At 40.8% G+C, this 25731-nt stretch overlaps 1 protein-coding gene across 4 annotated transcripts in view; it reads right to left on the reverse strand.

The window, feature by feature from the left end:
- Window positions 1-347: 347 nt before the first annotated feature.
- Window positions 348-25731, reverse strand: part of ADAT2 (adenosine deaminase tRNA specific 2) — a 41130-nt gene continuing 15746 nt past the window's right edge. The window contains exons 5-11 of one of the 4 annotated variants that reach the window (XM_038526223.1): window positions 15068-15140; window positions 14666-14963; window positions 12487-13167; window positions 6977-7558; window positions 4353-4452; window positions 3982-4077; window positions 348-2123 (exon numbers count right to left, since the gene is read on the reverse strand). In XM_038526223.1, coding sequence (XP_038382151.1) covers window positions 14920-14963; window positions 15068-15140 — 117 coding nt within the window. In that variant the 3' untranslated portion in view covers window positions 348-2123; window positions 3982-4077; window positions 4353-4452; ... (1 more) ...; window positions 12487-13167; window positions 14666-14919. Of the gene's footprint in view, window positions 2124-3981; window positions 4078-4352; window positions 4543-6976; window positions 7559-12486; window positions 13168-14665; window positions 14964-15067; window positions 15141-25731 lie in introns of all 4 variants that reach the window. The other 3 variants (XM_038526222.1, XM_038526220.1, XM_038526221.1) reach the window with 3 other exon arrangements.

Raw genomic sequence — 25731 nt, forward strand, 5'->3', positions numbered from 1 at the left:
TCCAGCTGCTTACCATGCACTAAGCACGGGAGTTGTGTGCAGGATGAAAAAGACAAAAGACACAGCACCTTCCCTGGCTCCTGTAGCTGGAATTCCACTTTCAAGTTGAACTTGTGTCTTACACAATGATAGTATAACTAGAATTAATTTGTACTTTTACCTCTGAAGCATTTTCAAATATAACACATCATTTGTTATTCCAATTGGATCCATGGGCAAGCTGGTGTTAGATCATGTGACCAAGATCAAAACCAGAGCTACAATGAGATGACAGATCCCTTGACTTACAGTGATGTTCCTTCCATCTCTACCACAATGAGAAACATTTCCTTCAGGACACAATTAAATGCTGGTATTATATTTTATTTAATTCCCACATGACATCCAACTCATAGGTTATTCTTTTGTTGTACAAGATAAAGGAAGTTTCTGAGTTTTTGCTAGAAGAAAACAACAGAAGTACTAGCTGGTTCTGAGACATTTGATTAGCAAATATTTATTTAGTGGACAATAGCACAATGCATTGAGCTAACCTGTGTTAATAACATCCCTGCCCTCATTAAGTTTATGGCCTTGTGGGAGAACAGGTGTCATGTGTAGTGAGTGCTAGGATGAGAAGATATAGCACATGCTCAAGTTCCCAAAATTGTTATGTTCCCAAAGAATCTGAAGTGAATTTTTCAGTCTTTCTCAATCATTTGTATCTTGATTGAAACTGATCAGCCTTGGTTTTGCCTCATTTCAAAGCCAATGTCACTTCATCTTCACGGTATCACTTCCCTCCAAATTTCCCCCTTTCTTCACTACAGTCCCCCTTCCAAATTATGAATTTCTAAGGAGATGCCCAATACCATCCTGACCCACAGGGTGTTCACAAAGATCCTGATGGATGCTCAGCAGTCCTCAGAGGTCCATAAAAATTTTCCATTCAATTTCCTGAAAGCACAAAGTTATGTCTATTATATTGTCAGTGCTCTAGGACAGGACCAGGGGGTCAAGAGCCAAAAGGTAGGTACACCGTGGAATTTGTTCTTTAGGAATGCATTTTTGGTGAGCACCATGTATGAATGTGCCCTTCCTCTGTTTCCAAGGTCAACAGAAGTATATAAAGCTTTTTAACTTTCTTAAAAACTGGAGCCACGAAATTGATTTAATAAAAGGAATAACAATAGTAGCAATAAGTTACAAAGCAAAACTAGGCTAGGACACATCTGTTGAAAGGGCAATTGATACAAAGACTAGATTTTCTATCAGCTCAGAGTCCTCCTTTGCCAATTGCTAAAATGTACAATTTTCTGGACAGTCTTTTTTTAAAAAAGATTTTATTTATTTATTCATAGAGAGAGAGAGAGAGAGAGAGAGGCAGAGATACAGGCAGAGGGAGAAGCAGGCATCATACAGAGAGCCCGACATGGGACTCGATCCAGGGTCTCCAGGATCACGCCCTGGGCTGCAGGCGTCGCTAAACCGCTGCACCACCGGGGCTGCCCTTTCTGGACAGTCTTAAAGATACTGCTGTCAATTGGCATTTTTGAAAAAGAAATTTGTATAGAGAATCATTTTCATGTATAGTTATTGCTAATATAGGGAGACTGGGGTACTGCTAGGAAGGTTTGCAGAGGAGAGAAGTAAGAGCATTAAGAGACTTTATACTCAATATGTTTCTAAAGTCTGGCAGGTGAGAAAGAGCTGAAAAACTACAAAATGTAAAATAAGGTCAAGTACTGACTTAAAAGTCTGTGTATTTCTTTGATCATATATATTATGATATATATATCATCAATTTACATATATAATTTACATATACATAATCATCAATTTTTATGTATAAATTGTTCAGAGAATTTGCTAACATTAATTACTCCTCACAGCATTCTCATTCTATGATATCAACAGCTGGATTTTGTCTTCATTGATGAAGATGCATAAAAAAGGAGTGAAAAGATTGTTCATATCTGGAAAGGAAGTGGAGGCAGTACTAGTTTCTAAATCTGCATTTTGATACTTTATTAAGAGTTCCAGCTTTGAAAAAACATAAACCCAGGTTGAAATTCAAGCTCTGCCATTTAATATCTATGTGACCGTAGGCAAGACATTTACTTTCCATGTCTCAAGTTCTTTGTCTGTAAAAAAAAAAAAAATACGTGATTGATTACAAAAATTAGTCCAATTGTTCAGCATTGCCTATAACCCCTGCCTTTTGCCATGCTGTTTTCCAATGCATTCCCAAGGGAAGGAGTGCCTAATTCCACATCCTCACATTTAGTTCCGTGACTTGCTTTGACCAATGAGATATTAACAGATACATTGCAAGCAGAAGATTGAAATGGACTTACACAATCAGGCTTGTTCAGAGCTTGCAATCAGAGCTTGCAGCTCTTTAATCATGAGCAGAACATGCCCAGCCCAGCCTGTTGGAGGATAAGAGACAAATAAATGGAGGAGCTGCTTGCCCCATTCATATGAACCAGGGCCAGGCTAGACCAGTCTTCAGTGAGCCAAATCATATGTATCCTGAGCCAGCTCAGCCAAGATTGGCAGATCTGTTTAGCCAACCACTCTAGATGTATAAACAATAAATAGTTATTTTTGTACGCCACTGAGGTTTTGTGGGTTTTTGTTATGCAGCATTGCTGTGATAGTAGGTAAGTGATACATGATGGTAAAACCTAACACGTACGTATGAATGTGAGAAAATACATGTAAATTACTTAGCACACTACCTAATGATAATAATAATAATAGTGAAAATGTGTGCTGTTATTTTGAAGAAAGGATTATAGAACATGCAAAGGTATTGGCAGTTCATCCATGGATCCTTAACAGGGCCTGTTTAATTGGAATATTTTTACAGAATCATGCAATTTTATTTCCAGTTTCTGCAGAGAACCAAGCTGATGATCCAATTGTATTTTTTAATTTTATAAGTACCCTGGGATCTGTTCTCACAAGACAAACAGTTCTTTTCCTTCTAGAAGATTTGTTATAACTTCTTTTTAAAAATATAAAACACACACACATACACGATAGAACAAGACATTCAAATTCACTACCTATACTGAAAGAAGCCAAAGGCTAGCCTCATGAATAAACCCAAGTTATGCTATGTTGTTTCAGTGGAGGGCTGGGCAGGGAACAAGAATCAGCATCCTTTTTGTTCTTTTCCTATTTGGGTAATCTTGTTGAAATAGTTTAGTATGATGGTTAAGAAATATGAGCTTCCAGAGTTTAAATTCTGGTTCTGCCTCTGACTAGCTCTGTGATCTTGAGCAAATTAAACCCTGTAAACCTCTATTAACTCACTCCTTAAGTGGGAAAAAGAACAGTAACATCTTAAGTTTGCTGCAAGGATCATGTAATAGGTGCAAAGCTTTTACAGCTGTGCCTGGAACACAACAAGGAGGCAGTGAACATTAGCTACTACTAGTCATTCTAATGAAGAAGCATGTGTTCTGTCTGCTTCATTTCTAACTAGGCTACATTGTAGAGCATACTAAGTAAGGTGAGCTTATAGGCCTTGATTTAAAATAGCCCTTTGGTGTGGAACTACCCATAGCCCCCCTAAGTGTAAATCAAAAACTGAATCTCAGATGTTACATTCCAAAGCAAGGAAAAGCCACTCGTGAGAGAGAAGATACAGGGCTTGGACAAATGCCAAGAGCAATGTTTCTGGGCTACTTCCAAGCTATCTTTCCCAGTCTCTTCTGAGAGTCCAAAGTGCCTTCTGACTTTACACTATAGTTTTGTCCATTAGCACAGAGACAAATCAACATTCTTCACCTACCTAACCAATAGCACCAATACAGAAGTGAATTACCCTCCCTTCATCACCAATATTCTTCCCTTTTTGTCTACTTCTCCTATTAAGCTGGTGAAATTAATCATCAGAGCCACAGTTGAGGCCAAGTGATACTGTCCTCAGGAAGGGAGAATGGGAGAGAGCGCTCTCCATGGAGTCACTTTCTCCATATCTTCTCTTACCTTCTCTTTCTCATATTTTCTTGGTGTCAAAGAGATGGCCACTTCATCCCCTCAGGGCTTTCATGAATGGCTCTCTGTTGTGGCCTCCAGAAGCAGCTGAAACAGGTCAGGACATTCATTACATTAGCCCCAATGCCACAGTCAGTCCCACTTCTCTTTCTCGTCTTGGATCCTGTTCAGCTACACTATTCAACCAAGCAGAGCAAGCAATGAGCACCAGATGAAAATATGATCCGAATAATATGCAGGCCCTATAAAACTCATGAAATTTACTGGGCCATCTTATAAAAGTTAACAATACAAACTTTCTCCCATTATCAATTCAATCTGTTGCTCTCACAGAGAAATTTCAGTCCAAAATGCTGCCCTACCCTATTTCCTTTTACTGACTCAGCTCCAGACAGAAGAGGTAGTATTTGGGCCTTCGGGTGGAATCTGGGATTCTTCGTCAGCAGCTGCGCCCTGGGCCATCTGCCAATATAATCGGAGTGGAGCCTTAGCACCTCCAAAGTTTGATTATTTCAACCCTCAGACTCTTCATTTCCCTCTTTTCTAAAATACCTAAGGGTCAAGAGAACACATGAGAATATCACAGCACCAGCCTTAATCCTACAGAATTCAGAAGCACAAACAAATTCCCAGTAATAATCTAAACATCAGTTTCCATCTGAGGGCTGTTCTCAAGCAGACGATTGCATTTCCCAGAGCATAACATGCTATATACTCCAGATGCTTGTTGCCAGTGCCAGCCACAGGCCATTGTAAAGATTTGGGGTTATTATCCAGGTCTGCAAAGGAAAAAGAGCAGAAAAAAGACCTCCTTTTTCCTTTTGAATTTCAGGACACCAGTGAATTTTTATGTTAGAATTCAGGTCTTGGGAAGTCAAGTTCACAGTGAGAGAGCAATGCTGTATCAAGACGTGAACTGTGCCACCATGTGCTCATTGCCATGTTTTGCCTGCACAGCTGAGCTTATATCCACAAATGGGAACTTAAAAAAATGAAGCATGTTCTGTTGCTCTCGTTGCACTCTGGTGTTGCCAAGAGTAATCAGCAGTGAAAAGATAAAGCCATCAGTATTTGAATTTAAATGTTAAAATAATAATAAATCTTATGGTCTCCCTAAGGTTAGTTTATAATAAAAATAACTTCTTGATCCTGGAAAACTTATCTGGTTTCTTTCTTCCTTTCATTCTCCACTTAATGACTGAAGTTACTATTTCCATGGTGGTCTCCAAACCACACTTGGTTTCTATGTAGATTGGCATGTCACCTCCAACAATTTCACCAGCTGCCTTTTCCTCTCCAGGGAATGTGATTAAAATATTAATCCAGTTTCTGGACTAATCTAGCAAGAAAGTTACATAAATCAATCTCCACACAGCTTTTTAGTTGCTCTGAAATATGCAACGTGTCCTCTCTTTTGTTATGCCTCTGTAAGAAAGTCAGGTTCTAGCAAAGCAGATATAAGTTTTTTACCTCTCTGACCCTCTACCACTTCCTGACTTCTCAAATCTGAAAGTGGGAAATTGCAAACCTGAGCCCAAAATGTAGATTTCCAAATGAGAAAAGATGAGCTGAAGGAACACAGGAAAACGATCTAAGTTGTGCTCCCTTGGCTGCCCCACTGTCTGGCGGTGATGGCCTGAGCAAAAGTACTTGTAGAATGAGGGTCTGTTCGGTTCAGGAAGGCCAGACAGTGTTCGCTTGGTAGTGCTAATTCACCCGTTTGTCCTGCTTGCTGGAAACCATCCAGAACTGCAAATCCATCACTCGGCAAGTATTTACTGAAACCGCCTCTGGGCCTAGCACTGGGCTAAATCCTTGCTTTGGAGGAGCTTACAATCTAATTACTATAATTAGAGACCAATTGAGATTAAACTATGTGACACAAAGTAGGAATTTGAAGAAAACGATCATTGTGGGCTAGAGTAGTTGGAAAAGATTTCATGGAGAATGCAGGACTTTGAAGGGAAGAGTAAAATAATGCTAGAGGCTTATGAGGTTGACAAAATGTGTTTAGGATGAAAGAACACTATGTGGTGCAGTGGGCTTACCTAGGGGGGATTTCCACTGCAGCAGGCGGTGCAATGCCTTCCCCTTGGCATCCTGCCCACACAGCTTCTCACTGAGAAGATGGGATTTCTCAGGTCAGGAAAAAATTTAATTTTTCCAGAAATTGTTTAGCATTTGAATCAGGATGGTGACATTGCCCACATAAAAATCGAGTTGACATCCTTAACTTATTTAGCCGTCCAATATAGAAATGTCATTGGGGATGCCTGGATGGCTCAGCGGTTGAGCCTAAGGCTCAGGACATGACCCCAGAGTTCCCGGATGAGTACCGCATTGGGCTTCCTGCATGGAACCTGCTTCTCCGTCTGCCCATGTCTCTGCCTTTCTCTCTGTGTCTCTCATGAATAAATAAATAAAAATCTTAAAAAAAATTTTTAGAAATGTCATTGAAAGAAATGCCAGTACAGGCTAGATTAAAAGCTGAAAGCACTTTCATGTGAAGTCAGGATTATTGGTGGAGTGATAGGGCTTTTTCGAAAGGGTACTAACAGCCAAGAAAGATCACTGGTAATAACTTCTAGGATTAGGATTACAACCAGCAAGCAGTGGAATTCTGTTTCATTAATTTAGAAAAGGCATACTGTAGGTTTCAGCCTAAGTAGTTAATAAAAATGGCAACTTTATTATTTTCCCTTGTTAACTTAGCATGCATCTGCATACTTAATTGAACTATGTGCATTAGATGACAAAAGTGTCTCTGGAGGAACAATCGGGTTTATCCAGCTCTCCCTGAGATCAACAGAACAGGTGGGCAGGGGTGCAAGCATTTTTCAACGATGGCAAACCCGATTTTCCGAAAGAAAAACTATCAAGGCCCATTTTCTCCCTTGTGCTTAGCTAAGTTGCTGACTGAATCAACTAGGGTAGTGGGGTAATTCTGATATCTTAACTATAATAATTATTTATAACTGAAATGTACCTTTATTTAGGTTTCTCCTTTTTGGGAAGATTCTTTTTATCTTTCAATGGAGGAAGAACAATCTTCTATCATCCTATGTATCACTTGCAGATCAGTTTTTCCACAAAGTGGACAGAAGTCTGGCTGAAACCGATGTTTCTGAATTGTCAATACACGTCAGCTTAGGAACCGACAGCAAAGTGCGCTGTGGTAGGAGTGGTAGGAGTGAGAGCAGAGCTTTCTGTGGGCACTGGAAGGTCCGTCAAAGGCAGTGCGATGTTCACCCGACACTGTGCTGTAACCCAGTCCACTGCGTTCCATTCAGAGACGCCAACATAAGCCTGGGATCCACCACTCAGTCCCTCAGTTCCCAAGTGTTTATGATCCTATCAGATGTTCTGCAGGTTCAGAGAAGCTGTTTCTCAACCACGACCACCTGGGTATTGTGCTTGTTACTCTGACCACAAGCCTAGGACACTTCAGAGCAGCGACTCCAGCGCTTTGCAGCAAACATACATGATGAATGGTGTACATGCGTGGACACACACCCATGGATGTTCCCAGGATCATGCACAATTCCCTGAATGCTGGCTTTAACACACCCTGGTCCAAAACAAGAAAGCATGGCAGATTATTTGATGACAGTAATAGGGAAAGGCTTGAATCTGCTCTAAGGTATGCTTTGAATAAAAGTATATATTTCATAGATGTCAGCATATTACGAAAAAAAAATTGAAACATTTTCACAGAGTTGCAGCATCACATTGACAACTGCTGCCTTTGACACTAAGCTGCCTGGGACACCCAGCATAGCAGTGTCGCATAAGTCAACTGCAACTGGTCAGTCTCGAGGGCTACCCTGACTGGCGGCCACCAAGTAGGGCAGGTGCCATCATACTGTCCTTTCTTGATAGAGAAGGGGCTGACACCTACGACTGTATGGAGTGATAGAGCACACACTCTGGGGACAGCCTGTCTGAATTCGAATCCTGGCTTCACATGTTCTGCTCTTCATTGGGATTGTTCACAAATATTTTAATTCTCCTCTTCCTGAGGTAGATGGCAGATTGCATCTGCCACTCTGACGTTAGGCATGGCTATGTGGCTTCTGTGAGCAGAAATGACGTGTCACTTCTGGGCAAAAGCCAGTAAGCACTCCTTACTCAAGAGTGGCCCCTGTCCTGCACTATAGGAATCACCTGGAGGCTTGCTAGAAAGGCCAAATGGCAGGCTGGTCTCAGATATCCTGAATCAAATGTGCATTTAACAAACTGCTTGGGCAATTCATATGCACATTCAAATTGGTGAAGACACAGAGCATTCTTCACTGTCTTCTCTCATCCCTGCCACAGTGACTGAAGACATTCTAGATGCATTTAACCTAAACCCCTGGCCTGATCTGAGAGATGAGAAGTGAAGCATGAAGGAATTAAAACTTCGTTCTAAGGCATTGAAACCTGAGGGCTATTTCCTTGGCATAACCCAGCCCATTCTGACTGACACCATCACTTAGTACTCTGTGACCCTGGGCAAGTTACTTAACCTCCCTGGGCCTCAGTTTCCCTTATGTAAAGCAGAGATGATAACAGTACTGACTCATAGGGTTGTTCCGAGGATTAGCATATGAATAGAGCCTGGCAATTTCTACATAAATATTAGCTTTTCTTTTAAGACGTGAATATTAGCTTCTTTTTTTTTATTTATTTATTTATTTTGAATATTAGCTTCTAATATTGATACGCTCTGTCACAGTTCAAACCTTGCCTAGTGATGTGCATGCAAATCCAGTCTTCTTACCACAGTGACTATAATGTTAGAACCTTTGTCCCTGGTAATGCCCCACCCCAAAACACACATACTCAAGGAATGAGTGAAATCACACATCAGACAGAAACAGGAAAATTACCCCTTCTCAGAAAAAAAGTACATCTTACTTATGGTAACTTGGCCCAAACATCCCTTCCCTGTGTTTTCACACGATGGTCATCTTCTACTCTAGCACCTACTACTATGCTGCCCCTCATCCTCCCAACCTACGTTCCAAAGCCCGCAGGTCTCTCCGGGCCTAGTTGGTGTCTGCTTTCTCCAGAAGTCTCCTTCAAACTCTGCTTTACTAGGCAACTTAGAATTTGTTTTTTGCTTTTTTTTTTTTGTTTGTTTTTACAACTTAAAATTTTTTGTCTGTTGCACCTAAGGCTTTATTCTGAACTCAATGCTGGGTAAAACACCAAAAACACTAATAAATGTTTATTTTTTTGTCTTTTCTTCAAAGTCAGCATATGTAGCATCAAAGGGTTATCAAACCTGTTACAGAGAGAACTGTAGGAGGAACAGTGATGGGGATGGTATGGAGATAGTTTCCATTTGACTCCTGGTTTTTTTTTTTTTTAATTTTTTTTTTTAATTTATTTATGATAGTCACAGAGAGAGAGAGAGAGGCACAGAGACACAGGTAGAGGGAGAAGCAGGCTCCATGCACTGGGAGCCCGACGTGGGATTTGATCCCGGGTCTCCAGGATCGCGCCCTGGGCCAAAGGCAGGCGCCAAACCGCTGCGTCACCCAGGGATCCCTGACTCCTGGTTTTTAAAGAGTCCAATAGATTTCTGCCATTAGAGTAACTTCTTACAGATGATAAATACTTGACAATATTTTTAATGTGAAAATCATAAATCAAATATTGTTTATTCTTACTCAAATTGATAAATGATCTTTTCTCCTTGCCACTCTTACATGTATGTAAGGAAACAAAATATTCTAAGCCAGAATAAATATATTAGGTGCCTGGATTTCTCTTTCGTATTTATAAACTGACTTAAAAAAAAAAAAAGTCACAGTACTAAAGCAATTTACCACTGCTGGAAATTGAGACACACTCTTCGGTTCCAAAGTTGCAGAACTTTAACCAGAAACTTAGAGATGGAACCCCAACATTTTATATTCTCTAGACCAGAGGGCAGCAGAAATTGTCCTAAAGAGCCAGACACTAAATATTTTAGGCTTTGGGAACCACTGGTCTCTGTCACCACCACTCAACACTGCTGTTGTAGCACAGGGGCAGCTCCAGACCACACGAAAATGGGCATGCTACGTTTCAATAAAGCAATTTGTGGACACTGAAATTCGAATTTCAGATGATGTTCACAGGTCACTAAAGTCTTCTTCTGATTTTTTTTTCCAACCATTTCAAAACATAAAACCATTTTTAACTTGTTAGTGGTACCAAAAGAGGCAGAAGGCTGGGTTTGGCCCACAGGCCATATTTTGTGGACTCCTGTTCTAGGCGTGATCACAAGTTCATGCTTCTTCAACCCACGACAAAGTCCTTAATTGTCACGGACACATGGCATTTAGCTCAATATTCACTTAAAAATCAGGTGTGAAATAATCCCATGAGCCTCTCTTTATTAGCTCAACTTGAAAAAACAAAAGAACCTAAAGATGTCAAACTTTCACCAGAACTTATGCCAGTCTTACCCATAAAAATAACGTCACCCATAACCCTTTTCTTCACCACACACAATTAACAATTTACAGAGTAAGAAACTAGTTGGCAGTTGTCTTCATAGATGAAGTCAGTGCAGTCTCATGCTTTTGCCAAAAGGCAGAGAAACCAGTTCTTGATGCCTCTTCTGCCCAAGGCTATTCAAGGCCAGTTGACGCAGAATGACTGTGAAGCACAAGTTTTGGCTTCAACGTGGATTTTTAACCAGGAACTTTACTACTTTAAAAAAAAATTTTAATGATTTTTTTTTTCTAAAGAGCCTTAGTTTTTTCTATTTTTACTGACACTCATTTTAAAAGCAGCAGTGCTGAAAGTCGAAATGTCTCTATGGAAACCCAAGAGAACTCTGCTTTTATGGCCAATGACTACCTACCTAGATTATCCGTCCTGTTGGATTACTATGGGCCATCTGTGATACCAGAAACATCACATCTCAGACCTATTTTTCCAAAACTATCTTATCAGATATAATTGATGTATTAGTTTTGCTAAGGAGATCAGGAGAGAAAGAACTTGAGGCTTCCTTTTCATTTTTGTTAAGACATCCCTATTTAAAATATTCTTATTACAAAAAGAATTTTGTAAATTTCAGCTGATATAATAAAAGAGAAAGAATACAATCAAATAACCTAATAGTTGCTCTGAAATTTATATCATTGATTCCCCCTCCTTTCTACTAATATCAAATACATTTTCCTGTAAAACTTTAAGTTTCTCTCCCCCAGATTGTTTACTCATGGCAAGGGAGAGAAAAAACAGTAATTACATAGTACAGAAATCAAGTTATCAAAATTAACCAGGTGACCAAAATCAACACCACCCGTGAGGAACAGATGGCCTTTGGGTGCCTTTAAATGTGATTCTGAGAAAATAACATCACCTAAAATGCAGAACCTGAATCTAATCGTGAGAAAGCACCATTATTAAAAAAAGATAATAGTTGGGCACCTAGGTAGCTCAGTCAGTTAAGTGTCATACTCTTGATTTCGGCTCAGGGCATGATCTCAGGGTCTCAGAATCAAGTCCCAAGTCAGGCTCCCTGCTCAGTGTGGAGTCTGCTTCTCCCTCTCCCTTTGCCCTCCCCCCCCCTCCCCGCTTGTGCTCTCTTTCTCTCTCAAATAAATAAAATCTTTAAAAAATAAAATAAGCTAAAGATGCATGGCAACTAAATAAGATACCTGTCCTTAGAATATTCCAATACTGTGGGGTGGGTGGGGAAAATTCTCTAAAGGACATTATGGGGTCAACTGACAATATTAGAATACAAACAGTATATTAGATAAAAGTATTGTACTAATGTTAAATACCCTGAAGCCAGTAAATGTACTGTGATTATATAAGAGAATATCCTATGCTTAGGAAATACAGAAATATTTCAGGGCAAAGGGCCATGATGTGTGATGTAACTTTTTACTAAATGATTGAGAAGAACAATTATATACATTCATACGTACATAGATATGGATAGATAGGGAGAGAGAGAATAAACAGAGCAATGATAAAGCTAAAGGTATAAAATGTTAACCAATTAAATTTATAAGTCTGAAATTATTTGCAAATAGAAAGTTTATAGAAAATTAATAGTGCTTGCCTACATTGGCATTCTTGGCTATCTATTTTCCCTTCATAATATTCCAAATCCAACACAGGAAGAGATGCTTGTGCCAAGTAACAAGAAAGTGCAAAGATATTTTAACATAATCTTTTATCAGTGATCGAAGCCTGCCAAAACATTACACACCATCCATCTTAGCCGAGTCCACTGCAAAGACCAGCAAACACTGGATACTCTAGCAACTTAGATGCAGTCATTTCCTACTAATTCCTCCAAACAGGGCCATGATTCTAAAACTTTTTCACATTCTACAACTTTCAGAATCATCCCATGCATAAAACAAGTCTCTCAGCCAGTCTCTTAGGCACTATCAATGTCAACCAATTGGATTCAATGTTTTGAACTGGAGCATCCTAATATTTTAAGCCATGTGTAAGTAGCTACAGAATGTGGAACTCAGGAAGCAGGATTACCTCATCGTATGTCCAGAACTCACCACCACCACTTCAGAATTGTGGCCAGAATCCCGTAGCCTCAATGTCTATGACCTCACAATGCTCCTCTATCAGCACCAGAGGTGCTCACCTCCAATCTGCAATATGCCCTCTGAACTGATTTTTTTCCCCCAAAAGTAGTAGAGGAAACTGAGCCTAAAACCAAAAAAATAGGAGAGACTTTTCTGGAAGTCAATCAATCACTGAAGAGAGAATCAAAAGGGTGGTAACCAAAATTAAAATTTTTAGCCATGCTTAGGATTAGAAAATGCCCAATCTTCAAAACACAGCAGAGACATGTATAAGTCTTTTCTATCCTTCTTGGTTTTATTACTTTCTTGATACTTTTAATATTGACTATCTGTAAGATAGCCAAAACACCCATATACTACTTCTGGCTTTGACTTCAAGTCCTAGATATTCTCCTTATTACTCATTTTTCTCCAAATGCCAATCAATAATCTTACTTAACAAATGTTTACCAAGAACCTACTTGACATACATACTTAACCAGACTTATTGGTCCTTACTGGCACTAGACAAAAGACTCCAGTTTTTTGTCTACAAATAATCCCTGAGAAAACGATGATGTGAAGATAGAAAGTGCACTGAAGTCAGCTTGCAGGAAAGCAGAAGGAGCCAGGAATGAATTACAACCAACTGCAAAAAGGAATAAACTAGTCAAAGCACTAAAATTTAATGAAGAAATAATTTTTTAAAGTAGGTGAAATTGAAGATAAGTTACATGTAACATTATTATAGATTCAAAATTATGCATATTCTCCATAAAATTTCTCAAATGCAGTTAAAAACATACACGTACAAAAGCAAGCAATTATAAATCCTCTGAAGCATGTAACTTGTGATTAGCTGCTACTCTCAGCAATATAAAAATACTTTTACCACAATTACATTCCAGCCTGTAATGTAATTCAAAACAAACAAGTCAGACATCGCTCAAATGGTAGAACCAACAAATACAGATGCTTTGCATCAAGGAAATGAATCCACTGAAGAAATGCAACAGAGGCCTGGAGCTGGGCTTCTGGTGGAACGGCGAGGCCCCCTTCTGGGCAGACGCAGCGAACCCCAGTGCGGCTCTGCAAAACTGTTTTTTAGCGCCAGCCCTTACTGCAGCATTTCGCCTGAGTGTCTGGGACTTCCTGCTGTGGAGACCCTTCTCAGGGTTTCGTGCACATTTCTAAATTTTAGGTTTTAAATTCTAAATATAGACTTTTATCAAAAGAAGTAACAATTTGATATCAGATTAAACCATTCTATTTAAATTGTGTAATCAGCAGTCCCAATACCAAATGCCACTTTACCATCCTCTTTACTCTGTTTTTTCTTATTGACACAATTCTTAACATCTTCTAAAATGCTATATAATCTATCAGGTGTATTATGTGTTTCCTCCTGCTAGAATAGCCACTCCATAAGGGCAAGATACATGGTTTTGTTCACTGATTTGATGAACAAATCAAGCCTGGCATAGTATAGCTGCTCAATAATAAAGAAGGAATTGTCTCACTTACATTTTTATCTTTTTAAGAAAATATTCATCTTCAAAGAAGGAATAAGGAAGGTTTTATTATAGCAATATGCTATGATTTAAAAATGACACTTAGTACTTGTTTTAAAAGTATGCATTTTCTTGGGCAGCCTGGGTGGCTCGGCAGGTTTAGCTCTAGCCTTCAGCCCAGGGCATGATCCTGGAGTCGCAGGATCAAGTCGCACATCGGGCTCCTTGCACGAAGCCTGCTTCTCCCTCTGAATATGCCTCTGCCTCTCTGTGTCTCTCATGAATAAATAAATAAAATCTTTAAAAAAAGTATGCATTTTCTCTGCCTTCTAAAAGCAAAAAGACAAAAAAAAAAAAAAAAAAAAAAAAACACCTGTTCTGAGAAGCACACATTCATAGACTAGATGTACATAACTCCTAAACAAATTCCAAGGAAGTCACGGGCCCTCAATACACTGGGAGAACAGAATGGCCACAAACAATGAAGAATCCAATTCTGAAGCGCCAGGTGTCCTCAGTGTGGCACACTGCGGTCCGGACACATGCCAACTGCCTGGGTCTGGATGCACATTCACAAACTCAGCACGTTCTGGCATGGGCACAATTATTTTGGCAGGAAGGTTATGCATCACTTACTAATTTCTAAGACCTCAATCTTTATCTTCTTTTCCCCTTCTTAAAATGTTCTTGAAGCTTATGGAAAAGCTAATCATTGTTTACAACTGTGAGACTTTTAAAACGTGCTAATTTGTTTCCTCAACAGCACAAATACATGAGAGACAATTTTCCTAGGGGCGAAGGACACAGATAAACATGATTCAGTGATGTCAAAAGCTTTCTTTCAGTCCAAGAATTCCATCGAGGGGCATCAACCTTCCAACAGAATAAGTTCAAGGTTTCTGACATTCCTTTTTCCGAACTTTTGATTTGGGTGCTGTGAAAAGAAAAGAAAAAGAGAAAATGAAGAGGGTAGGTGCTTGTCAGAGTCTCTTCACACTGATTTGTCTTTATTTTTTTGTATAGCACGGGAAAACTGACCATTTGGATTTTCCTGTTTGTAGAAGGTCTTTAACATTTCCACCGCTTCCTCAGCCCGATATCCGGGAATGCACTGATGAAATGAGAAAATTGAGAATGAATATTGGCCTATGACAATGTGGCCTGTAGCCCATTAAAAACAGCAATGTATACATAATTACATAAATTTACTTCAGGTAATGTTAATATGCTCTAGGGATAGCAATAATGCAGTAAGGAAGTATGTTACAAAAGAATAGATGTATGGACTCAAATGTCACTCTAACCAACTATTATTTTTCCATCAAGTACTACTGAAGTTACTAGTTATGTGATCTTGGGTATGATAATCAAACTCTGTACCCCAGCTTCCTCCTGTGTGAAATGGAGATAATTACAGCACTTACCTCAGAAGGATTTCATGAAGATTAAATAAGATTACATAAAATAACACCTGTTAAATACCTGGCACTTCCTAAGAGTTTGTTAAGCATCAGCTATTTTTATTTAGTGTACTTACTAGTAGCCCATTAAGTGTTTGACGCTACAGAGCTAGAGTTGGCAATCCACAGCTGAAAATGATCAGTTAAGTATGATTTTTATATTTAAGAGTTGTGGAAAAAAAAAAAGATGTAACAGACATAAGTGGCTCACAAGGCTAAAATATTTATATTAGGTTCTTTACAGAAAAAAAAAATGTGGAACCTTACTATAGCAGATTTTTTTTAAAAAGTATTCAGTTTGAGGGGGATCTGGGTGGCACAGTCGATTGAGCAACCAACTCTTGGTTTCAGCTTGGGGTCGTCATCTTGGGATCGTGAGATCGGCCCTGTGTGGGCCTCCATGCTCAGTGCAGAATCGGCTTGAGATTCTCTCTCCCTCTGCCCCTCCCATGCATGCTCTGTCTCTCATATAAATAAATAAATCTTAAAAAAGAAGTGTTCAGTTTGGTCTATCTTTGGTATCTAACTAGAGATAAGAGGTCGTTATGTGAAAGATTAGAAATTGTGATAACGGCATGGAGTGGAATTACATGAAATATTACATGAAGACAAAGCCTGAACTTGCCTTAATTTTTTTTTTAATTTTATTTATTTATTTATTCATGAGAGACACAGAGAGAAAGAGAGAGAGGCAGAGACACAGGCAAAGGGAGAAGCAGGCTCCATGCAGGGACCCTGACGTGGGACTCCATCCAGGGTCTTCAGGTCACGCCCTGGGCTGAAGGTGGTGCCAAACCACTGAGCCACCCGGGCTGCCTTTGAACTTGCCTTAAAGATAGCAAATATTTGGGGCAGCTGGGTGGCTCAGCTGGTTAAGCATCTGACTTGATTTCGGCTCAGGTCATGATGTTGGGGTCATGAGACTGAGCCCTGAGACAGCTTGCATTGGGCGTAGAGCCTGCTAAAAAGACTCTTTCTCCTACCTTCCGACACCCACCCCACTCGTAAGCACATGTGCGCTAAAATAAATAAAAATTAAAAAAAAATTTAAAGAGCAGTATTTAGGGACGCCTGGGTGGCTCAGCGGTTGAGCGTCTGCATTCGCCTCCGGAACTCCAGGATCGAGTCCCACATAGGGCTTCCGGCATGGAGCCTGCTTCTCCCTCTGCCTATGTCTTTACCTCTCTCTCTCTGTGTCTCATGAATAAATAAATAAAATCTTAAAAAAATAAAAACAAAAGCGCAATTATTTAAAGAAACTCAGCAGAGCATTTCAAGGAAAGAGTAAGAATAAGCTTAGGCTGTATAAAGAAACCAACTAATGTGGGGTGGGGGGCCTACAGGTAAAGAATGAGATAAAATGAGATCAAAATATCCAGGGCTTTGAAAGCATGTCACAGACTTGATGCATTGCATCCTTCTAAGGTGCATGAAATGATAAAATGAACAGAGATGCCAAGGAGGCACATCTGGAAGCCACCACAGGAGAGGAAGCAGCGGGGGGAGGAGCAAGATGGCAGAAGAGTAGGGTCTCCAAATCACCTGTCTCCACCAAATTACCTAGAAAACCTTCCAATCATTCTGAAAATCTATGAATTCGGCCTGAGAATTAAAGAGAGACCAGCTGGAATGCAACAGTGAGAAGAGTTCACGCTTCTATCAAGGTAGGAAGACGGGGAAAAAGAAGTAAAGAAACAAAGGCCTCCGAGGGGGAGGGGCCCCGCGAGGAGCCGGGCTGAGGCCGGGGCGAGTGTCCCCAGGACAGGAGAGCCCCGTCCCGGAGACGCAGGAGCTGCACCGACCTTCCCGGGCGGAAAGGGGCTCCAGGGAGTTGGAGCAGGACCCAGGAGGGCGGGGATGCCCTCGGGCTCCCGGGGACACTAACAGACACCTGCGGGCCCAGGAGAGTGCGCCGAGCTCCCTAAAGGCTGCAGCGCGCACGGCGGGACCCGGAGCAGCTCGGAGGGGTTCGGGGGCGGCTCCGCAGAGGGGGCTGCGGGGCGGGAGCAGCTCGGGGGGGCTCGGGCAGAGGAAGAGGCTCCGTGCGGAGGGGGCTGCGCGGTTCCAGGAGCAGCTCGGAGGGGCTCGGGCGGCGGCTCCGCGGAGGGGGTTGCGCGGCCCGGGAGCGCGAATCCACCAGCGCAGGCTCCGGAGCACAGGGCGCCGGGACACAGCCCAGGATCCGGCCTCCCCCGGGACAGGCAGAGGCCGGGAGGGCCCAGGACAGCGAGGACGCTCCTGCCCCAGCTGAGCAGATCAGCGGCCCCGCCCCGGAGCATCCAGGCCCTGCAGACGGAGAGCTCCGGAGTTCCAGGTTTCCAGAGCTGCCCCGCCACTGGGGCTGTTCCTCCTGCGGCCTCACGGGGCAAACAACCCCCACTGAGCCCTGCACCAGGCAGGGGCACAGCAGCTCCCCCAACTGCTAACACATGAAAATCAGCACAACAGGCCCCTCCCCCAGAACACCAGCTAGACGGACAACTTCCAGGAGAAGCCAAGGGACTTAAAGTACACAGAATCAGAAGATACTCCCCGGTGGTTCTTTTGTTTTGTTTCGTTTTGTTTTGTTTTGCTTTTTGATTTGTTTCCTTCCCCCACCCCCCCTTTTTTTTTCTCCTTTCTTTTTCTTTCTTTTTCTTCTTTTTTTTTTTCTTCTTTTTTCTTTCTTTTCGTTTTTTTTTCTTCCCTTTTTTTTTCTCTTTCTCTTTTCTTTCCTTCTTTCTCTCCTCTCTTTTTCTCTTTTCCCAATACAACTTGCTTTTGGCCACTCTGCACTGAGCAAAATGACTAGAAGGAAAACCTCACCTCAAAAGAAAGAATCAGAAACAGTCCTCTCTCCCACAGAGTTACAAAATCTGGATTACAATTCAATGTCAGAAAGCCAATTCAGAAGCACTATTATACAGCTACTGGTGGCTCTAGAAAAAAGTATAAAGGACTCAAGAGACTTCATGACTGCAGAATTTAGAGCTAATCAGGCAGAAATTAAAAATCAATTGAATGAGATGCAATCCAAACTAGAAGTCCTAACGACGAGGGTTAACGAGGTGGAAGAACGAGTGAGTGACATAGAAGACAAGTTGATAGCAAAGAGGGAAACTGAGGAAAAAAGAGACAAACAATTAAAAGACCATGAGGATAGATTAAGGGAAATAAACGACAGCCTGAGAAAGAAAAACCTACGTTTAATTGGGGTTCCCGAGGGCGCCGAAAGGGACAGAGGGCCAGAATATGTATTTGAACAAATTCTAGCTGAAAACTTTCCTAATCTGGGAAGGGAAACAGGCATTCAGATCCAGGAAATAGAGAGATCCCCCCCTAAAATCAATAAAAACCGTTCAACACCTCGACATTTAATAGTGAAGCTTGCAAATTCCAAAGATAAGGAGAAGATCCTTAAAGCAGCAAGAGACAAGAAATCCCTGACTTTTATGGGGAGGAGTATTAGGGTAACAGCAGACCTCTCCACAGAGACCTGGCAGGTCAGAAAGGGCTGGCAGGATATATTCAGGGTCCTAAATGAGAAGAACATGCAACCAAGAATACTTTATCCAGCAAGGCTCTCATTCAAAATGGAAGGAGAGATAAAGAGCTTCCAAGACAGGCAGCAACTGAAAGAATATGTGACCTCCAAACCAGCTCTGCAAGAAATTTTAAGGGGGACTCTTAAAATTCCCCTTTAAGAAGAAGTTCAGTGGAACATTCCACAAAAACAAGGACTGAATAGATATCATGATGACACTAAACTCATATCTCTCAATAGTAACTCTGAATGTGAACGGGCTTAATGACCCCATCAAAAGGCGCAGGGTTTCAGACTGGATAAAAAAGCAGGACCCATCTATTTGCTGTCTACAAGAGACTCATTTTAGACAGAAGGACACCTACAGCCTGAAAATAAAAGGTTGGAGAACCATTTACCATTCGAATGGTCCTCAAAAGAAAGCAGGGGTAGCCATCCTTATATCAGATAAACTAAAATTTACCCCAAAGACTGTAGTGAGAGATGAAGAGGGACACTATCTCATACTTAAAGGATCTATTCAACAAGAGGACTTAACAATCCTCAATATATATGCCCCGAATGTGGGAGCTGCCAAATATATCAAGCAATTATTAACCAAAGTGAAGAAATACTTAGATAATAATACACTTATACTTGGTGACTTCAATCTAGCTCTTTCTATACTCGATAGGTCTTCTAAGCACAACATCTCCAAAGAAACGAGAGCTTTAAATGATACACTGGACCAGATGGATTTCACAGATATCTACAGAACTTTACATCCAAACTCAACTGAATACACATTCTTCTCAAGCGCACATGGAACTTTCTCCAGAATAGACCACATATTGGGTCACAAATCGGGTCTGAACCGATACCAAAAGATTGGGATCGTCCCCTGCATATTCTCAGACCATAATGCCTTGAAATTAGAACTAAATCACAACAAGAAGTTTGGAAGGACCTCAAACACGTGGAGGTTAAGGACCATCCTGCTAAAAGATGAAAGGGTCAGCCAGGAAATTAAGGAAGAATTAAAAAGATTCATGGAAACTAATGAGAATGAAGATACAACCGTTCAAAATCTTTGGGATGCAGCAAAAGCAGTCCTAAGGGGGAAATACATCGCAATACAAGCATCCATTCAAAAACTGGAAAGAACTCAAATACAAAAGCTAACCTTACACATAAAGGAGCTAGAGAAAAAACAGCAAATAGATCCTACACCCAAGAGAAGAAGGGAGTTAATAAAGATTCGAGCAGAACTCAACGAAATCGAGACCAGAAGAACTGTGGAACAGATCAACAAAACCAGGAGTTGGTTCTTTGAAAGAATTAACAAGATAGATAAACCATTAGCCAGCCTTATTAAAAAGAAGAGAGAGAAGACTCAAATTAATAAAATCATGAATGAGAAAGGAGAGATCACTACCAACACCAAGGAAATACAAACGATTTTAAAAACATATTATGAACAGCTATACGCCAATAAATTAGGCAATCTAGAAGAAATGGACGCATTCCTGGAAAGCCACAAACTACCAAAACTGGAACAGGAAGAAATAGAAAACCTGAACAGGCCAATAACCAGGGAGGAAATTGAAGCAGTCATCAAAAACCTCCCAAGACACAAGAGTCCAGGGCCAGATGGCTTCCCAGGGGAATTTTATCAAACGTTTAAAGAAGAAACCATACCTATTCTCCTAAAGCTGTTTGGAAAGATAGAAAGAGATGGAGTACTTCCAAATTCGTTCTATGAGGCCAGCATCACCTTAATTCCAAAACCAGACAAAGACCCCACCAAAAAGGAGAATTACAGACCAATATCCCTGATGAACATGGATGCAAAAATTCTCAACAAGATACTGGCCAATAGGATCCAACAGTACATTAAGAAAATTATTCACCATGACCAAGTAGGATTTATCCCTGGGACACAAGGCTGGTTCAACACCCGTAAAACAATCAATGTGATTCATCATATCAGCAAGAGAAAAACCAAGAACCATATGATCCTCTCATTGGATGCAGAGAAAGCCTTTGACAAAATACAGCATCCATTCCTGATCAAAACTCTTCAGAGTGTAGGGATAGAGGGAACATTCCTCAACATCTTAAAAGCCATCTATGAAAAGCCCACAGCAAATATCATTCTCAATGGGGAAGCACTGGGAGCCTTTCCCCTAAGATCAGGAACAAGACAGGGATGTCCACTCTCACCACTGCTGTTCAACATAGTACTGGAAGTCCTAGCCTCAGCAATCAGACAACAAAAAGACATTAAAGGCATTCAAATTGGCAAAGAAGAAGTCAAACTCTCCCTCTTCGCCGATGACATGATACTCTACATAGAAAACCCAAAAGTCTCCACCCCAAGATTGCTAGAACTCATACAGCAATTCGAAAGCGTGGCAGGATACAAAATCAATGCCCAGAAGTCAGTGGCATTTCTATACACTAACAATGAGACTGAAGAAAGAGAAATTAAGGAGTCAATCCCATTTACAATTGCACCCAAAAGCATAAGATACCTAGGAATAAACCTAACCAAAGATGTAAAGGATCTATACCCTCAAAACTATAGAACACTTCTGAAAGAAATTGAGGAAGACACAAAGAGATGGAAAAATATTCCATGCTCATGGATTGGCAGAATTAATATTGTGAAAATGTCAATGTTACCCAGGGCAATATACACGTTTAATGCAATCCCTATCAAAATACCATGGACTTTCTTCAGAGAGTTAGAACAAATTATTTTAAGATTTGTGTGGAATCAGAAAAGACCCCGAATAGCCAGGGGAATTTTAAAAAAGAAAACCATAGCTGGGGGCATCACAATGCCAGATTTCAGGTTGTACTACAAAGCTGTGGTCATCAAGACAGTGTGGTACTGGCACAAAAACAGACACATAGATCAGTGGAACAGAATAGAGAATCCAGAAGTGGACCCTGAACTTTATGGTCAACTAATATTCGATAAAGGAGGAAAGACTATCCATTGGAAGAAAGACAGTCTCTTCAACAAATGGTGCTGGGAAAATTGGACATCCACATGCAGAAGAATGAAACTAGACCACTCTCTTTCACCATACACAAAGATAAACTCAAAATGGATGAAAGATCTAAATGTGAGACAAGAATCCATCAAAATCCTAGAGAAGAACACAGGCAACACCCTTTTTGAACTCGGCCATAGTAACTTCTTGCAAGATACATCCACGAAGGCAAAAGAAACAAAAGCAAAAATGAACTATTGGGACTTCATCAAGATAAGAAGCTTTTGCACAGCAAAGGATACAGTCAACAAAACTCAAAGACAACCTACAGAATGGGAGAAGATATTTGCAAATGACATATCAGATAAAGGGCTAGTTTCCAAGATCTATAAAGAACTTATTAAACTCAACACCAAAGAAACAAACAATCCAATCATGAAATGGGCAAAAGACATGAACAGAAATCTCACAGAGGAAGACATAGACATGGCCAACATGCACATGAGAAAATGTTCTGCATCACTTGCCATCAGGGAAATACAAATCAAAACCACAATGAGATACCACCTCACACCAGTGAGAATGGGGAAAATTAACAAGGCAGGAAACAACAAATGTTGGAGAGGATGCGGAGAAAAGGGAACCCTCATACACTGTTGGTGGGAATGTGAACTGGTGCAGCCACTCTGGAAAACTGTGTGGAGGTTCCTCAAAGAGTTAAAAATATACCTGCCCTACGACCCAGCAATTGCACTGTTGGGGATTTACCCCAAAGATACAAATGCAATGAAACGCCGGGACACCTGCACCCCAATGTTTATAGCAGCAATGGCCACGATAGCCAAACTGTGGAAGGAGCCTCGGTGTCCAACGAAAGATGAATGGATAAAGAAGATGTGGTTTATGTATACAATGGAATATTACTCAGCTATTAGAAATGACAAATAGCCACCATTTGCTTCAACATGGATGGAACTGGAGGGTATTATGCTGAGTGAAGTAAGCCAGTCGGAGAAGGACAAACATTATATGTTCTCATTCATTTGGGGAATATAAATAATAGTGAAAGGGAATATAAGGAAAGGGGGAAGAAATGTGTGGGAAATATCAGAAAGGGAGACAGAACGTAAAGACTGCTAACTCTGGGAAACGAACTAGGGGTGGTAGAAGGGGAGGAGGGCGGGGGGTGGGAGTGAATGGGTGACGGGCACTGGGGGTTATTCTGTATGTTAGTAAATTGAACACCAATAAAAAATAAATAAATAAAAAAAAAAAAAAAGGAGAGGAAGCAGCCAATGAGTGCCAGCACAAGGGTTTGCCCAGTGTGGTCATTGCTTAGGGTGGTCTGTTGCTCAGAATGAACCTCTCTTTCTCTTGTGCCTTCCATCATCTCTTAACCGGGCCTATTATAAAGCCTGCGTAAATCTCTCCCATTCAAAGAAATAAGCTTTCTGAGTTTCATGTTTTTAGATTGTACATATAAGTGAGACGATACAGTATTTGTCTTTCTTTGGCTTACTTCACTTGGCATAATGCCCTCAAGGTCTATCCACGTTGTCCCCAGAATTTCCTTCTTTTTTATGGCTGAATATTCTATTGCATATATATAATGAAAAAATATATATATATACACACACACATATATATACATAATTTATATATTTATAGAAACATAAAACATTTCTTTATAGAAGCAGAGAGTAGAATCGTAGTTATCAGGGGCAGAGGGGCAGGGGGTTGGTGGGAATGAAGAGACACTGATCCAAGGACACAAACTTTCAGTTATAAGGTTCTAAGGATCTAAGGTACAGCATGGTGACTATAGTTAACAATACTGTATTGTGTACTTGAAAACTGTTAAGAAGGCAGCCCAGGTGGCTTAGCAGTTTAGTGCTGCCTTCAGCCCAGGGCGTGATCCTGGAGACCCTGGATTGAGTCCCACATCAGGCTCTGTGCAGGGAGCCTGCTTCTTCCTGTGCTTTGTGTCTCTGCCTCTCTTTCTCTCTGTGTCTCTCATGAATAAATAAATAAAATCTTAAAAAAAAAAAAAAGAAAAAGAAAACTGTTAAGAGAGTAGAGCTTAAGCGTTCTCACCATAACAACAAAATGGTAATTACGTGAGGTGAATGGTGTGCTAACTTTATTGTGGTAAACATTTCACAATCTATGTATCTATCAAATCATCACATTGTACACTTTAAACTTACACAACATTCACTGTCAATTTTATCTCAGTTAAGGCTGGGGAAAAAAAAAAAAAAAAAAAAAAAAAAACAACCAATAACCTGCCTTCTACCCTGCCCCTCAGGCAAGCTGCTGACCCTACTGGTCCCTGAGAACATTCCAGACTCCTGGCTGTAGGCTTGTGTGGCTTTCATTTCCTCCTCAACCTCATCCTCACTGTCTTGTGATTATAGATATCCCAAAGGCCCCTATTGACCAAAACACTGGTTTCCTTTCCAACTTCTACAACTCTTTGCAGTGTGGAGACTACAGACCATTCTCACTTCTTTTTAGAACTCTCCCCTCCTTAGCTTTTCAGTTCTCCCAACCTTCTCCGATCATTCTAACCATGGTGGGTCAATCCCCTTATTCTCAGGCCTCCTTCTCATGCTCCTCAGATCTCCCACCTCTCCTTATGCTCTCATGAACATAAGGAGCACAAAGCACCTCCTCACCTATGAAGTTAGAGCTATGATCCTCCACCTTGGCTGCTCAGTGGAATCATGTGAGAATGCTCTTAAAAAAATACGTTTGGTATATGTGCTTGGCTAAGGAGCCAATGGGGCCAAGCTACCACCTGTGGGATTATGACTGAATGCGCTAAGTCAGAAACCCACCCAAGCAGAAGACTGGGTAGTGACATAGAGCCTCATTGGCCTCAGAGAACTTGTCCCCCTGCTGTCCCAGCCCAAGGCTGCCCATGTACCCTCACACCCTGCTCCACACAGTCCTGTTCAACACAGTCTGGTGTGGTAAGCCCCTCCTCCTGGGAAACAGCAAGACTGGAACGGGCCTACCCACCTCACCCATCACCAGTGAGTGTTCATGGGGAACCTGCTTCTGGGTCAGGGTTTCCCATGTAGCAGAGCAGCTCTCTCCCTGCAATCTATTGAAAGTCAGCCCTCCACACAAGGGTATGTGAAAAACAAAACTAAAAAAGAAAAAACACAAAAACACCTCACACAAAACCCCCTGCCCAACCCAACCAAATAAAGGAAGAAAACATAGGATCCAGAAACCTAAGGTATCAATGTTTTCTTTAGACTCTCGAAACATTAAAAACAAAAACAAAACATAATTTGGCATCAAACCTGGAGATTGGTCTTCAAACAATGGTCATCATTTCACTGAAGCCAATTAGGCCAGGTACATACACTACAAACAAACTTATTCTTTGGTTCAGCCAGATCAACTCTGTGCAGAGATGTGTAAGAGAGGACAGTTTATGCAACCAATGTCACTGTGTTGTAGAGAAATTTTCTACCCATGTCTGATATCCAAGGGTTCATCTTTGTTCTGCCCAGAAGTTTTGAGAAATTCTTTAGCTCTTTCTCATAAATGAAGTACAGAGTCAGTAATTCGCTTGTAAAGAAAGAGCTAACTAAGCAAATTTTGAAGTACTGATATAAGTGATTGGAAAAATCAAATCACTTTGCAGATTTTCTTAATGGTCAAGCCGATCATATTGTTTACTCTCCGTTGTTCTATTACAATTTGTTTGATGTGATGTTAAAA

This window comes from Canis lupus, chromosome 1 (assembly GCF_011100685.1).
Source record: "Canis lupus familiaris isolate Mischka breed German Shepherd chromosome 1, alternate assembly UU_Cfam_GSD_1.0, whole genome shotgun sequence".
NCBI lineage: Eukaryota > Metazoa > Chordata > Mammalia > Carnivora > Canidae > Canis > Canis lupus.